The 14,719-nt window shown below is 37.5% G+C and overlaps 1 protein-coding gene across 1 annotated transcript in view; it reads left to right on the top strand.

Annotated features, from left to right (window-relative positions):
- Positions 1-14,719, top strand: part of DNAH7 (dynein axonemal heavy chain 7) — a 277,143-nt gene that overhangs the window by 58,798 nt on the left and 203,626 nt on the right. Inside the window, 5 exon segments of the mRNA XM_036858189.1 lie at positions 586-733; positions 6,011-6,098; positions 7,140-7,320; positions 9,377-9,452; positions 11,135-11,260. Coding sequence (XP_036714084.1) covers positions 586-733; positions 6,011-6,098; positions 7,140-7,320; positions 9,377-9,452; positions 11,135-11,260 — 619 coding nt within the window.

Raw genomic sequence — 14,719 nt, 5'->3', positions numbered from 1 at the left:
TGAATCCAGTTCTTAGTTATTTCAGGCTGTTGTAAATGCTATAAAACTGATATTTTAGGAATTGGGATGTTTATAATAAAACTTTGATTTATTGTATTCAGAATTTGCCTTTGTATCAAAGACTAAAGTTTTTTCTAAGGGGGATTTTAATAAGTTGTAATCATTACTTCTAAATTATTTATATTAATATTTTTGACTTATCAGATTGATTGTATTGAATATTAACATTTTTTTCATCATGGTTCTTTAAATTTTCTGAAATAGTTTTATATTCTGTTTTTATAATAATTTTAATCTTCATTTTAAGAAGGTTCTATGCAAATATAATTGAAAATCTGAGTTTATTAACATTAATCAAAATATAAAATAAATAAATGAATATTATTGAAATAAAGGTTTCTATTATGATGACATAAAATGAGAGTTAGTTTAACTTCCTTATAGTGAAAGAAAATATGGTTACTTAAGAACTTAAAGAATGTAGTTTTTTTCTTAAAACATGCTTCAGCATTTTATTCTAACCACTTAAATATTTTAGCTTACTTTTTAGATGACTAATTTATGCCTTTTTTAAAAAAATTCAAGCTGAATACATGGAACGCTTTGGGAAAAAGGGCAAGTTACTCGACCAGATTGATGATAGTCATGCTGGACCATCTACTTCCAAATCAAAGAGCAAATCTCCACATAAAGAACGAGAAAACTTTAGAAGCACTCTTGTTAATGTCATTATGTAAGTTCTATAAGCTAACCAGTGTTACCCTCGTTAGAGCCCCTGGGAACTTTTTAATCTAAAATTATAAGAATTCTGTGCCTCTCTAAGGACGCCTGAAAGCCTTGTTGGAATGGGGTCAGGGTATAAATAATGAAAGACTGAGCTTAACCCTAAAGGTGTCTCACTTTTAAATATCATGAGCTGAAAAAGTATGTTGATGAAAATGATCAATAAAAAAAAAATCTATAATAGGGATAGGAGAGAGTTTTATTCAAGCCAAACTGAGGACTGTAATCTAGGAGATACAGGTTCAATAAGCACTTGACTTGTGTTCCTCCAGACTACAAAATGGGGGAGGCTTATAAAGACAAAAACTACAAGGTTACAGTTAGTTTCATGAGTTGTTTATCAAGAATTGTAATTGGATCTGGCAAGAAGGAAGGATGCTTGTTAAGTAAGGATTGGTTGGGGTCCAAAATGGTTGCATAGTTACAAGGGGTTGTAGCTGGCAACTGCTAGCAGATACTGCTTTGAGCGTGGCTGGTGGTGTCCTTGAATTTGATAACAGTTCCGAAAATGTAAGTTCTCAGTGATGCAGGAACATGTCTGAAACCACACCCACAATGGCCACCTGGCTCCATTTTAAATGCCTGAAACACAGTCACTCCATTTAGATTTTTAAATGCAATCTTTTCTTTAATGGTTAAAACAAATGTACAAGGCATGTTTGACGGGCCATAAGACAGGCTGTTCTAGTTAGCATGAAGTTCAAGCCAAATCATGTGTAAGCCAGAAAGACTTCCCCATACCTCAATATATGAATATTTCTTCCATCAGGTGTCAATATTAATACCTGGTGTTGGTTGAGAGAGCAGAATGTCTGGGAATTCTGGTTGTAGGCGTGCTGCCTGGTAGAAGATTTGGGGCGGTTTCTTTTTTCCCCATCTTGTCTGTTCAGGTGATGTGGTGACTTCCCTGGCATCGTGGGTCTCCTTGTGTATAAAATGAAGGAACTGGGCTGAAATGATCACAGTGTGATCAGGGCAGGGCTTGCCCAGTCTGAAGTACAGATCTGTTTACGGAGGGCAATGCAGATGCAAGTCACCAGTTCCTCTTTGCCTGTTTTTTCACAGCTTGACGCTAGTTGTTCAGTAGCCCCTTTCTTTCATCATGACTCTCAACGCACACACACTGCCATTGGTGAACAGAATTTCATGACACATTACAGTAAGTCACTCACCCACAGAGTTCCGTTTTACTGTCCCCATGTGACACCTTACTGGCTGGATAGGCATCTTGAGGGGAGGGCAGTGGTCACTGTGTACTGACAAAGGGATGGCAGATATGTGGGCTCCTGTGCAGTTAGATCGTGGGCATGTGCCTCTGCGAGAGTGGTTTGGAGTTTGCTTTTGCCAGGCACCACTAGACATTACCAGCTTGGCCCACTTACATCACTTTCTTCAATTAAGCCCTTTCAGAACACACAAACTGTAAAATCAACACTCCAAGCCGTGGGTGGGTAGGCCTCTGGTTACAAACTCATAGAAGCAATTTTTTCTCCTCCCAATGTCCTGGCCAAGAAAAATGATCTTCTTGACACAACTTTCCTGTGCCTGTCATTTTTGGTCCTCCTCTGGTTGAGGATAGAGCCCATCTTGGGTTTCAGCTTCATACAGAGGTCTGGGTTTGAATTCTCCATTTAACTCCAGCAGAATCATCTCCTGACCCACGTGGGCATTAAAGTCCAAGGCTCCACCCCACAAGGGCAGCCGTAGCCTCGGGTGTTGGCTGTTACTCTGCCTTGTCATTCCATCTTTTTCCTCCTGAGTATTTCCTTTTTTTCTTGTGAGCTCAGCTATGCATTCAAAGGAGCTTTGTGGCATATTATCCAGTATTTATAGAATGGTACTGGGAGGTTTTTCAGATTATCTTTGCTGCTGTTATAAGAAACAGAAGTCTCTTTTTAATCATTTTATGTCATTTTTAGTTATACCTTTAACAAACACTATATGGATAGACTTATTAAAATTCAGTCTTTGAGTTTCTGGACTTTAGTAGCATGTTTAATCCCATTTGTAGTTATTGGTATTACATATTTCTTATTTTGTATTCCCAGTCTTATGGGGAAAGCGTTCAGTCTTTCACATTTATATAGGATGTTAGTTGTAGGTTTTTAAGATACTCTTTATTAGATTAATGAAGTTCCCTTCTTTTCCTAGTTTGTTGAGAGGTTTTGTCATGAGTGGGTGCTGGATTTCTGTCAGATGCTTTTTCGATGTCCATTGAGATGATCATTTGATTTTTGTCCTTTTTAAATATGGCATGTTACATTAAATGATCTTCATATGTTAAACCTTGCATTCCTCTCACTTAGTCATTATGTATATGTAATATACCTAATTTAATGTATATACTGGATTTGTTAAAATTTTAAGGATTTTCAAATCTACATTAATGAATGATTTGGGATTGTACTTTTCTTGTGATGTCTTTGTCTGGCTTTGGTATTGGGGTACTACTGGCCTCATAAAATGAGTTAAGTGTTTCCACCTCCTCTATTTTCCAAATGAATTTGTGTAGCATTGGTGTTGTTTCTTCCTTACTTGTTTGATAGAATTTATTAGTGAGGCCATCTGGACCTGAACTTTTCATTGTGGAAAGATTATTACTTACTAATTCATTTAGTTTACTAGATATAGATCTCTTCATATTTTCTATTTCTTCTTGAGTCATGTTCGGTACTTTTTTACCTTTTAGGAATATGTTCTTTTCATTTAAGTTGTCTAATTTTAAAAAAAAATTTTATTTATTTATTTATTTATTTATTTATTTATTTATGGCTGTGTTGGGTCTTCGTTGCTGTGCATGGGCTTTCTCTAGTTGCGGCAAGTGGGGGCTACTCTTCGTTGCGGTGGCTCCTCTTGTTGCAGAGCATGGGCTCTAGGTACGCAGGCTTCAGTAGTTGTAGCACGTGGGCTCAGTAGTTGTGGGTCACGGGCTCTGGAGCACAGGCTCAGTAGTTGTGGCACACGGGCTTAGTTGCTCTGCGGCATGAGGGATCTTCCCAGACCAGGGCTCTAACCCGTGTCCCCTGCACTGGCAGGTGGATTCTTAACCACTGTACCACCAGGGAAGTCCCCTGAGTTGTCTCATTTGCTGGCATAAAGTTGCTCAGATAATTTCCTTGCTGTCAGCCTTCCTATACATTTCCTCCCTTGGTACCTGTTGATTGCAAGACGAGAGCCTTTTCTAGGGATCTCCTAGGCAGATTGGTTTCCTTCCTGCATGAGTTACGGTCTGTGGTGTTCTCAGTTGTTTCATCTGTTCTCTGTCTTCTTTTCATGTTCCAAAAATTTGTTGAAGTATCTACTCAGCTGATGACCCTCTAGTTGCTTTACAATCCTGGGTTAAAATTACTACCATTTTCACAGGAAAACTTGAAAAAAAGGATGTTTATGTCACCATCTTGAACCAAAAATCTCTATTGATAAAGAGAAAAAATATCAATATAGTTCTTTCAGTTTTGAGAAGTAAAGTACATCATATTTTCTCTTTAACAGGTAAAGTGTCTCCAGTATTGATTGATTTATTTCTGAATGGAATGTTGCTTTGATGGAAAGAGCATGGCAGTTTAGAAGCACATATGGATGGGCAAATCCTTGTTTTTGTATTTAATTAACAATGTGATGAAGGGGAAGTTATTTAATCTCTCTGACATTGTTTCTTCATCTGTGCAGTGGGGATAATTATGTCATTGTCTCCTGTAACAATAGGTGTGAGGATTAGAGAAAGCTTCTATTATTGTTCCTAGCAGCAGAATCTTTGCCTGCGGCCACAGAACGATAAAATTATAGAGTTTTAGAGCTGAAAGGATCTTCATTCTGACTGCAAGAACTTCTGCAGCCTCTCCCATAGCCCCTAACCTCCTTCCTCTTCACCTCTCCTGACCTTGCTGCATCCTTCTATGTCCACATTACTCACACAGAGGATGAAGTTTGAGCGTCAGGATTCAGCAAAGTAGATAGGATAGGCATTTCTGCCATTAAAAAACAAAAAAAAACCAACCCATTTATTAAGGTCATAAACTTTATAGTGGCAGGATCTGAACCCAGATGTCCTGATTCCTGAAGTACGTTACTGTCATTAGTACCTTTTTACTATACAAACACCAAAATAACGAGATGATTACTTTTGCAGTTAAAATAACCCTTCTCTTTCCAGCCACAGAATACCCTGAAGATCTTCTACCACTCCTCTCATATGCTTATTCCTCAGTTGATAAATGTTTATTGAGCACCTGCTATGTACTGAATTAAACTGAGATATTACCTAAGACATTCCTGAGACATTGCCTTGCCTCTCTTCTCTGGTCCATTTAGTTGAAAAAAATAAGTCTAAAGTTCACAAGATAGTGGATTCCTAGATTTGCAAAAAACTAAGTCAGAAGATCCATTCTGGGTACCTACTTTGGTATGATATCTCAGACAGATATTCAGTAAACCTCCAGTCTCCACTCACTGGACAGTTAGTGGTAAGAAGTATTTTATTACACAGCATCACTAACCTGTATCCATCCCCGATGAAGTTGGGACCTGGAGCATGATACTTTCAATGATAAAGAGGTTAAAGATATCACAGAACAACTTATTTTCCTGAAGATGTGAACTTTTCACACATTGGAGCCCCAGAGGAAGTCACAAAATGTGGCTCATATCTGATATAGGTTTTGAATTGAATTATACCTAGAAACATTAGAGTATTATATGAACAGTTAGCCAACAATAAAAACATAGGAGCATATGAGCTTCTATGTCACTTGTTGCTAACTTCTAATATGTGTTCCTAGAAATCTGAGAAATGGTCTTTTGAAGAATATATCTGTGTCTTTGGCAAAACTACATTTAGAGTCTTTTCCATCGGTGCTCTTCTAAACATCGTATTTATAAATAACCATACATGTTTTAGGAATAATGCAAGAACATTCCTATAAAAGTTCAGAGAAGAGAGATGATCTTGGAGCAATGAGCAAGAATGAATAAAGCCTATCAAAGAGGATGTGGCCTCTGAATTAGATCTTTCAAATCACTTCCAATATAACTCTCTCTCTGAATAAAGAGAAGGTATTCTGGGAGGAATACGGTACCAAATAAATATGTTTACTCTTTTAAAAATGTTCCACAATGCCTTCTTTCCTTATTTTATAGAAAACAGTCTGACAGATAAATCTATTGATTTATGTTCTAACTGCCATTTATATTTATATACATTTGAATAGTGTGTTTATCATTTTCTTAGGCAACAAGATGCTGTCTTAGATTCAGCTACTCCGGATGAAAGCACATTGCCAAAACTAACCACTTCTGCAATAGAGAAAGACATCTTGGTAACAAGCTATTTCTTTTGTCAGTATAATTGAAAGTAAAGGAAGCACTTGAAGGTGATTTTGTGCCTTTGAGTTTATTCTGTGCTCCTTCCTGTGCAAATACATGGATGTAGGAGTAAAGATGAAGTTCCATAAAATTGCTCTATTGGATTAACGGAGGAAATCATTCTTCCCCTCGTTTCCTAAGACCACAGTCAGAGAATCTCAAGTCTCCCTCCTCCCTATGTTAAAGCTAGCCTCAGTCATGTATAGCTTTTACATGTCTTTATCCTATGAGAAATTATTTTAATTACATAGTGTACACTTCACAAAGCATATTAACTTACTTTAGAAAAAAGTAATTCTTCAAGGATTTCAAATATAGAATTTTTTAAAAGTAAATATCGAAGACTTTAATATTGCTAATTTGAAAGTATTTTGATGTTTAAATTTTTTTCTGTTAAGTGACATGTAAAAACTTGCGAAAATATATTGACGTTAAATGTCCATTGTTAGAGAAATACTGTCATGTCTTAAAATGAATTTTTTGTGCACACATTTAACAACATCTGTAAAATTATGGAATGGAATATTAATAGGCCAATTGGAAATTTTGTAAATCCTGTTGGATAATATTTCTGAGATTAATGAATAGGGGTACTGATTCACTTACAGCTTTTAAGATCTACTTCTGATTATCAATAACACAAGGACAAAAACTAACATACTAAATTTTCACACATTTATAGAACACTAAATTCTACCTCCACATATATGAGTTCTGTTTAGTACATCATATATTTAGTAATGTAACTTCAAGTTTTAGAGTGTAGTTATGAATTAAGGTAAGAGTTTTAATTTTCATGAAATAAAAGTTGTTTTATTTTTTAATTTAGGAGAACTCAAATAATGCCAATATGAATTGCAGAAAATAATTTTTTATGATTTGTAAATACTTTGTTCTACTAAAACTTTAATTTTGCTCAGTGGTTTTATTTTTGATAAATACTTCTTTTATTATAGTATTAAACCCATCTCCATTTCTCATTATCTTTTCTGTAGAGATATTACTATTATATCCACCATGGAATTGATACGGACCACGTAGCCCCAATGGAAGATTCTTGGCTGGAGCATGTATTGAATTTAGTCCCCCAACATCTGAAAGTCCTCACTAACAGCATACTTGCATTATCTGATGAAATGAGAGAAGATTATCTTCTTAGTGTGAAAAAATCCATAGGTAAATCAGTATTTCTCTTTCTAATTTGAATGCGTCTTATTAAAGATAAATTTAAAAAAATGTAAAGTTAACACCTATCTTTGAAACTATTATATTTATTAGGCTGTTTCTTGTATTGTGGTTACATTGCTTAAGATCTCAGGCAAATTTCATTAATAAAATATAGCAAAAATTTTTAAAAACCGTCTTTCTACGGTTGAGGGGATATATCCCCTCAACAAAGGACATAACTGAAACAAATTTTAAAATGTTAATTAATTAATATTAATATTACTGATATCATAAACTAGAGTGCGATTAATTACAAAACTACTGCTATGGACCAGGGGTTGGCAAACTACAGCTCATAGGCTCAATCTGGCCCACTGCCTGTTTTTGTGAATAAAGTTTTATTAAACACAGACACACACATTCATTTGCATATTATCTATAGCTGCTTTTTTAAAAAAAATTATTTATTTATTTTTATTTATTTATTTATGGCTGTGCTGGGTCTTCGTTTCTGTGCGAGGGCTTTCTCTAGTTGCGGCAAGTGGGGGCCACTCTTCATCGCGGTGCGCGGGCCTCTCACTATCGCAGCCTCTCTTGTTGCGGAGCACAGGCTCCAGACGCGCAGGCTCAGTAATTGTGGCTCACGGGCCTAGTTGCTCTGTGGCATGTGGGATCTTCCCAGACCGGGGCTCGAACCCGTGTCCCCTGCATTGGCAGGCAGATTCTCAACCACTGCGCCACCAGGGAAGCCCCTCTATAGCTGCTTTTGCACCATAAGAGATTGTTGAGTAGTTGTGATAGAGACCTTGTTGCTCACAGAGTTGAAAATACTTGCAGTCTGGCCCTTTACATGAAAGTTTGCTGACTCGTGGTATAGACCAATAGACTCTAAGACTGACATTATCAGAGCCATTTAAAGAGTACTCATTTCCCGACCCATCTGAATTAAAATCTCTGGAGGCAGTCTTTCAAATCTGTGCTTTTAAAAAAGGTTCTCCGATTGGTTGTGATAGTAAGCCTGGTATAATTGATGCTATGTCAAAGTTGGAGAAATCATACTGCTTTGAAATGGTTGCGGGACCCTTCAGGGAGGAGGGCATTCACTGCATTGAAGACTCCTATTGAGTGTTTTGATAATGTAAAGAGCCATATCCTTGCCCCCGAAGAGTTCATAGTGTAATGAGGGCCATGGACAAATCACTAAATTATAAAGCAAAGTAGCAAGTACAATGAGGAGAGAAATCGAGAACATGGTCTAAGGGAGAAGAAGTCATGCCTGACTTGTTAGGAAGGACTCTGTGGCACCTGAACTGAGTTGTGAAGGATGAACATTACATACTAGGAAACATGCATGGCCTAGGAAATGGTGGGAATGATGGCAGACAAGAGTGAAAGGCTCTTCCGACCTTGCAAGCAGCTCTGATGGCCAAAGAAGAGGGTGCATTTTGGGAAGGGGATAGAATATTAAGGGCCTTACATGCTTTCTTTTAAGCATTTGAAGGTAAAGGAGAGTCACTGAAGGATTTTAGGCAGAGGGATAAAAACATATTTGCATTTTAGAAAGAGCATCTTCAAAGAAAAGCAAGAAAGTTAGAATTAACTGAATTAAAGACTGCAGAGGCAGAAGTAGCTCACTTTACTGATTTCATAACAAGGTAGTTCTATGCTCTTAAGCAGTTTAAAAGAGAACAACAAAGCAATATGTATCTTTCCTCAGTGAAGGGAAACTACTGCTACTCTGTATTGTTGACCTTCAATTCAACAAGAACACTTTTGGTGGAAGAGCTAAAAAGGAAAATGTATCAATAATATTAAGAGCAATGATTTTCGAATGAAAGAACAGGAACATTGTTAAGAAAGAGTGTATATATATTCTCAAAGACACAGACATCATAGATTTTCTCGTAAAAATTTAAAAATTTTCTTGTGTTTATAAATGCACAAATCGCTCATTATTTAAAAAAACTTAACGTAAACAATTTTAAAGGAATTAGTTTTACAATTGCTTGGGAAATACTATAATTACTATAAGGTTGTTGATCAGAACTTTTCAATTTTCTTTTAGTTGATTTTGTTTTAAAAGATCCTAGAGAAAAGGAAGATGACAAAAAGGTAGAAGAACTTCCACCCCATCGTGCTGAGTAAGCAATCAAGTTTCGCTAACAATATTGACTTTTTGCAGTCATTTCTCTGTATGTGGATATATTTATACACTGGTTATATTTTCTCATATATGTTTATAATTTGTGTACTGCATATATACAACTGATCATACTATCTTTATTTATGTATTTAAGCCCTAACATGTTATGTTTACAAATTGATGGATAGATGGGTAGGCAAACACACACTGACAGATGGATGCCTACGTGGTTAAAACACAAGTGCTCTGGTGAAAGACGTTGATACAGATCCTTTTATCTCCACAGCTCCAAGCACAGCTTTAGATGTAATAGGGACATGAAAGCTTGATGGCAATTTGAATGCCCCAAAACACACTGGAAATGTTGCAGAAAATATGCAAACACAGAATATATTACGTGGATTAAAATATAGAACACATATGGGAAAATCCACGTGCTATATATTTTCCCTAAAATAACATTTAGGAATACATCACTTAAATAGTTTGAAGAATAGAACTTATATGATTAAGTAACCACTTCAGTTTTACTTTGTTTCTTTTGTATCATTTAAAAGTGCCCCAAATTGTTTCTTTTAACAACTAAAAAGAAAAAGTCAATGTATCTTCTATGGAGAACAGCTTTTCTCCCAGGGATAAACAAAAACTATCCTTTGTAATTGTAAAGGTGATATGACCACAAAGGAAAAACTGAATTAACTTTACTATATATTAAAACAAGACTAAGTGTTTAAAATCAATGAGAGTAAAAAAAATTTACAGGCATAAAATGTAAATGTTTAAATATACTCTGAAAGATGAAGATGGCACATCTTTAGTATGTAAAAGATGATTAGTCAAGTCGGAGGAGTTACAGAATAAATAACTTTAAGTAGAATGTTAGTGTTTATGATTTTGTAAGTGACCTTTACACAGTCAGAGGTGAAGTTCAAGAAGATTTCCAGGCTGGAGTATATTCTTAAAATGTTTTAAAAACAATAGGGACATAAAATGTTTAAATGTTTCCTTAAAAAAAAATCTTTTAAGATATATATAAAACGTAGCTGGCTACTCTTCCTGTTTGATCACTATTAGTTATTTGTGGACTCCATCACATCAAGCATTTAGAGAAAAACAATTGCCTATGTGATAAAAATTCAAATCTAATTTTATCTGTGTTAGTTAAAAATTATACTAAACCACAAGAGTATGACTTTTATATACTTTAAAACACGGGCTTCCCTGGTGGCGCAGTGGTTGAGAATCTGCCTGCCAATGCAGGGGACACGGGTTCGAGCCCTGGTCTGGGAGGATCCCACATGCCGCGGAGCAACTAGGCCCGTGAGCCACAATTGCAGAGCCTGCGCGTCTGGAGCCTGTGCTCCGCAACAAGAGAGGCCGCGATGGTGAGAGGCCCGCGCACCGCGATGAAGAGTGGCCCCCACTTGCTGCAAGTAGAGAAAGCCCTCGCACAGAAACGAAGACCCAACACAGCCATAAATAAATAAAAATTAAAAAAAAAAAAACAAAACAAAACATAATTACATGTTTTGTTATTACCATGAGGGATAAATCCTATTTTTAATTCAAATTAAACTCAAAAAATTATTACTCAAATAAAATTATTACTCAAAAAGTACTTTGACTATTATGAGACTTTCTGATTTTTAAAGAAGATGACTATTTTCTCTTTGCTTTCAGAATGGAAATTCTTCCAAAACCTTGGAGGAAATCTTTTTTAGCTGCAAGCAGTTATATTAGGGATCACTTGAACGCAATGAACCCTACAATGTTGGCGGTGCTAGATTTGTGGCACAGTACTTTTAAGTAAGTATTTCTGGACTTACTGAGGTTTTTTTTGTTGTTGTTGTTTTGTTTAAGAGAGATGAAAATTATTACATCTTAATTATTTCTTTTACTATTTTAACTATAAATTTTAAAAATAATTACAAATCTGACCTAAGTAAGCATGGTTTTAAATAACATAGAAGTGTATAGGGTAAAAGTGAGCGTCGCCATTATGTCTTATCCAGTTCTCCCTTCCCCACCCCCGCCAGGTTACCATATATACTTTAAGGGGTAATCACAGTTAAGGGGCTGAATCGCCGTGCCTTGTTTTAAATCCCACAGCACATTAGCTGCTACAGTCATCTATATTGTTTAGAAACCAAGGTAATGCTGCCCATGTGATTAGCATGAGGTGAAGTTTCTGGGCGACTCTTGGGGATCATGCAACTCCTTGTGGGCGTCGTCATGGTGCGAAAGGTGCAGAGCTGGATGTGAAGGCTGGTGGGCGCTATGGAGTTACAGACCTTGGCCCTAGGGCTGAGGACAGTTTACCTCGCAGTTTAGAAGCTCCGGCTTCATATTCCCTCCCTTGTGCCGCCCCTTCCAAGGCACTGAGGGGGCATCCTAGCAATAGGTACACGTGGACATACCTATTTCTAAAATATGCAGAAGTAATACAGATTTATATCATTTTTCTTAAAGGAGCCCTCTCAAAACCTGAATGGGTCCCTGTCTCGTGATAGAGGACATGGCAACCTGGCCTCCAAGGTGGTCCCATGAGCCTTTTCTCACCCTCCCAGCCAAAGCCCCAGTTTCCATGCAATCTGTTCTCCAGGGTCTCCTGGTTCTTAATTGCAGGTATTGTCCCGAGGACACAATAACGAGCACATTTTCTCGCCTCCTGCAGACCAGCAAAGGGAAAGCTAAGAGCTTTGGGTGCACAGCTGTTGTCTCTGCTCTGGAAAGCGCCCCTGCACATACACTAGGGGGGCCTCACCGACCAACTTCTCTGCGCTCCTTCCGAAGTTGGGATCCTTAGTGCCCAGGAACACCTAACCCTAACCCTGCTCCCGGGCCTGCTCCAGGAAGCCAAGCCATCCAGAATCACCCCAGCTCTGCCACCCTCCCATCAGAGGCTCTGCAGTTCCCGCCTGTGAGATGAGTGTGGGTTTGTGGTGTCTAAGGCCCCTCCCCTCCCTCACTCCATCCCTTCCTTCCTTTTTTAAACAAATTTTAATGTAATTTCTTTCCACAGATACATATGTAATTAATATGACTACACAAATGTGATCATATACACTTTTTAAGTGCAGCCCTTTTTTCTTTACTTTGCCTGACTCCCACCAGCCTGGCCTTTCTTTTCCTCATACGTGCCCTTCTTTCTACCAACCCAGCCAAAGACATGATAACCATTAGTGGGGCATCTTCCCATATTTTTCTTTGTGCTCATGTAGCCAAATATATATGTATATCCACATACGTGTATCTGCACACATAGCATAAAACTGGCTTTTGTCAGTGAGACTGTTTACTCCTAGAAAGCACATCCTTTCAACTTTGCATTGTATAATGTGGATTTCTTTGTCTTCTTGAATTTATCTTATAGGAAGAGGCCATCTCCCTGCCCCATGCTTTTCTCATTTCATTTCTTTTGGGTATTGAGACTCAAATATTTCTCCCTGACAAGGCCCATGATCTAATTTTGTCTGCAGTGATGAGATCATACAATACAGTATATCACTTTCACAAAGGATGTTTACATGCAGTAGTACATTTCATTTTCAAAACACCACCACAGTGTTTATTTTTTTAATATCCGTTCATACATGAAACTGCTAGAACACACTGGGCTGGATGCTGGGGGATGAGCAACACTGCCTAATATTGTTCATTAAGGGCTAGACTTTGTCTATTGTACAATGTCAGGAGGCAAGAGACAAGAAGATGAAAGGAGGAAGGGGAAGAAGAAAAAGTAACAAAGCCGAGATAAGAAAACAGTAAATAGTAGATATGTCCGAAATTAGTGTCCAGGGCTGTGGTGGCAGAGGTGTTAGTTGCAGCAGCTGAAGCAAACCTCAGAGCTTCCAGGGTAAAGACAAATGAGAAAGAAGCTTTGCAGTCTGTGGGTGGGGAAGAGAGCCCCACCAACTCCTATGTTGTCTTTGCCGGCCTAAGTTGTTTTTACCCTCTGTGTGAATATTAAGAGTGGGATGGGCAGACCCAAGTGCTGCCCCTCTGAGGAGAAGCCAGCATTGAACACACAGGGCATCCTTACTCTGGGTTAACAGTCACTTGCCCTGAATCTCAGCAGGTCTTGAAGGTACAGGACGTCTCTGTGTATGGCTGTGGGTTGGGGGATGGTGATACGAAAAAATCGTCTGAATGACTCTGAAATGCATGAATAGGCGCACCTCTATGAATGGGGGTGCTCTCTAGATGGAAATGTGCAAATTCATGTCATTCAGTATTTATACTTCCAGAACCCACTTAATAATGTCAGAGATGGCATTTATAATGCAGTCAAAAACCTACATAGCACACAGGAATTTTTGCTTGAAAAATGGTGCATGTCGGGGACACATGTATATACAGTGTATATATGAGTATAGAAATTATCATAGGATATATATTACAGTATAAATAGGAGGATGTCTAAGAAAATAAGAAGATAAAGAACAACTTTTGAAATTCATGATTTGATCAAGGCGAGTCCAAGAAAATACTTCTAGAACACTGTGGATTCATTTATTGTACAGTACTCAGAGAGGATACAACTTAATCAATCTTAAACATATTAAAAAGATGCTTAACTCATAATAAGAAAAATGCAAAGAGATTGAAATAAAAACTACACTGAGATATCATTCTATTACCTATGGAATTGACAAAATTCCAAAATATTGACATCATGCTTTGTTAGTGAAGGTTGGAGAAATGGGCACCCTTTTGAAGGGAATCCAGTCATATCTATCAAAATTACAAATTCATTTACACTTGAATCCAGCAATCTCACTCCTGGGAAATTAGTCTAGAGATACACATGAAAATATAGGAAGTGATAGAGATTCAGGGTTCTTTATTGTGCCATTTGTTAAGAGGATTAGCCTGGAAACAACCAAGTAACCATTGATAGTGGACTGGTTCAATGAGTGATGGTACAGTCACACAATGGAATATTATTACACAGCTATGAAATATGAATGAGAACAGTATCAACGTGCTAATATGGAATGGTCTCCAGGATGTATTAGTAAGTGAAGGAAGCGAGTGCAGAGCACTGCCTAGAGTGTGCTACTTTGAATGTAATGAAGGAGAGCTGGCAAGAGCAGAACTTGTTTCTAAATTCACGGATCAAGCAAGAAATGTAGGCACTTGGAGTGGTAGTTAAGGGGCAACTTGGGCCCCGTGAGAAGTGAGATTAGCTTTGAGAACCAGAGATCAAATCAGAGACTGACTTGGCGTTGAGTCCAGAGTGTTGGGCCAGGAATGTTGAAGTCC

This window comes from Balaenoptera musculus, chromosome 7 (genome assembly GCF_009873245.2).
Source record: "Balaenoptera musculus isolate JJ_BM4_2016_0621 chromosome 7, mBalMus1.pri.v3, whole genome shotgun sequence".
Classification (NCBI taxonomy): domain Eukaryota; kingdom Metazoa; phylum Chordata; class Mammalia; order Artiodactyla; family Balaenopteridae; genus Balaenoptera; species Balaenoptera musculus.
Note: the sequence above shows the minus strand (reverse complement) of the source record. Positions and strands in the feature narration are given on the sequence as shown.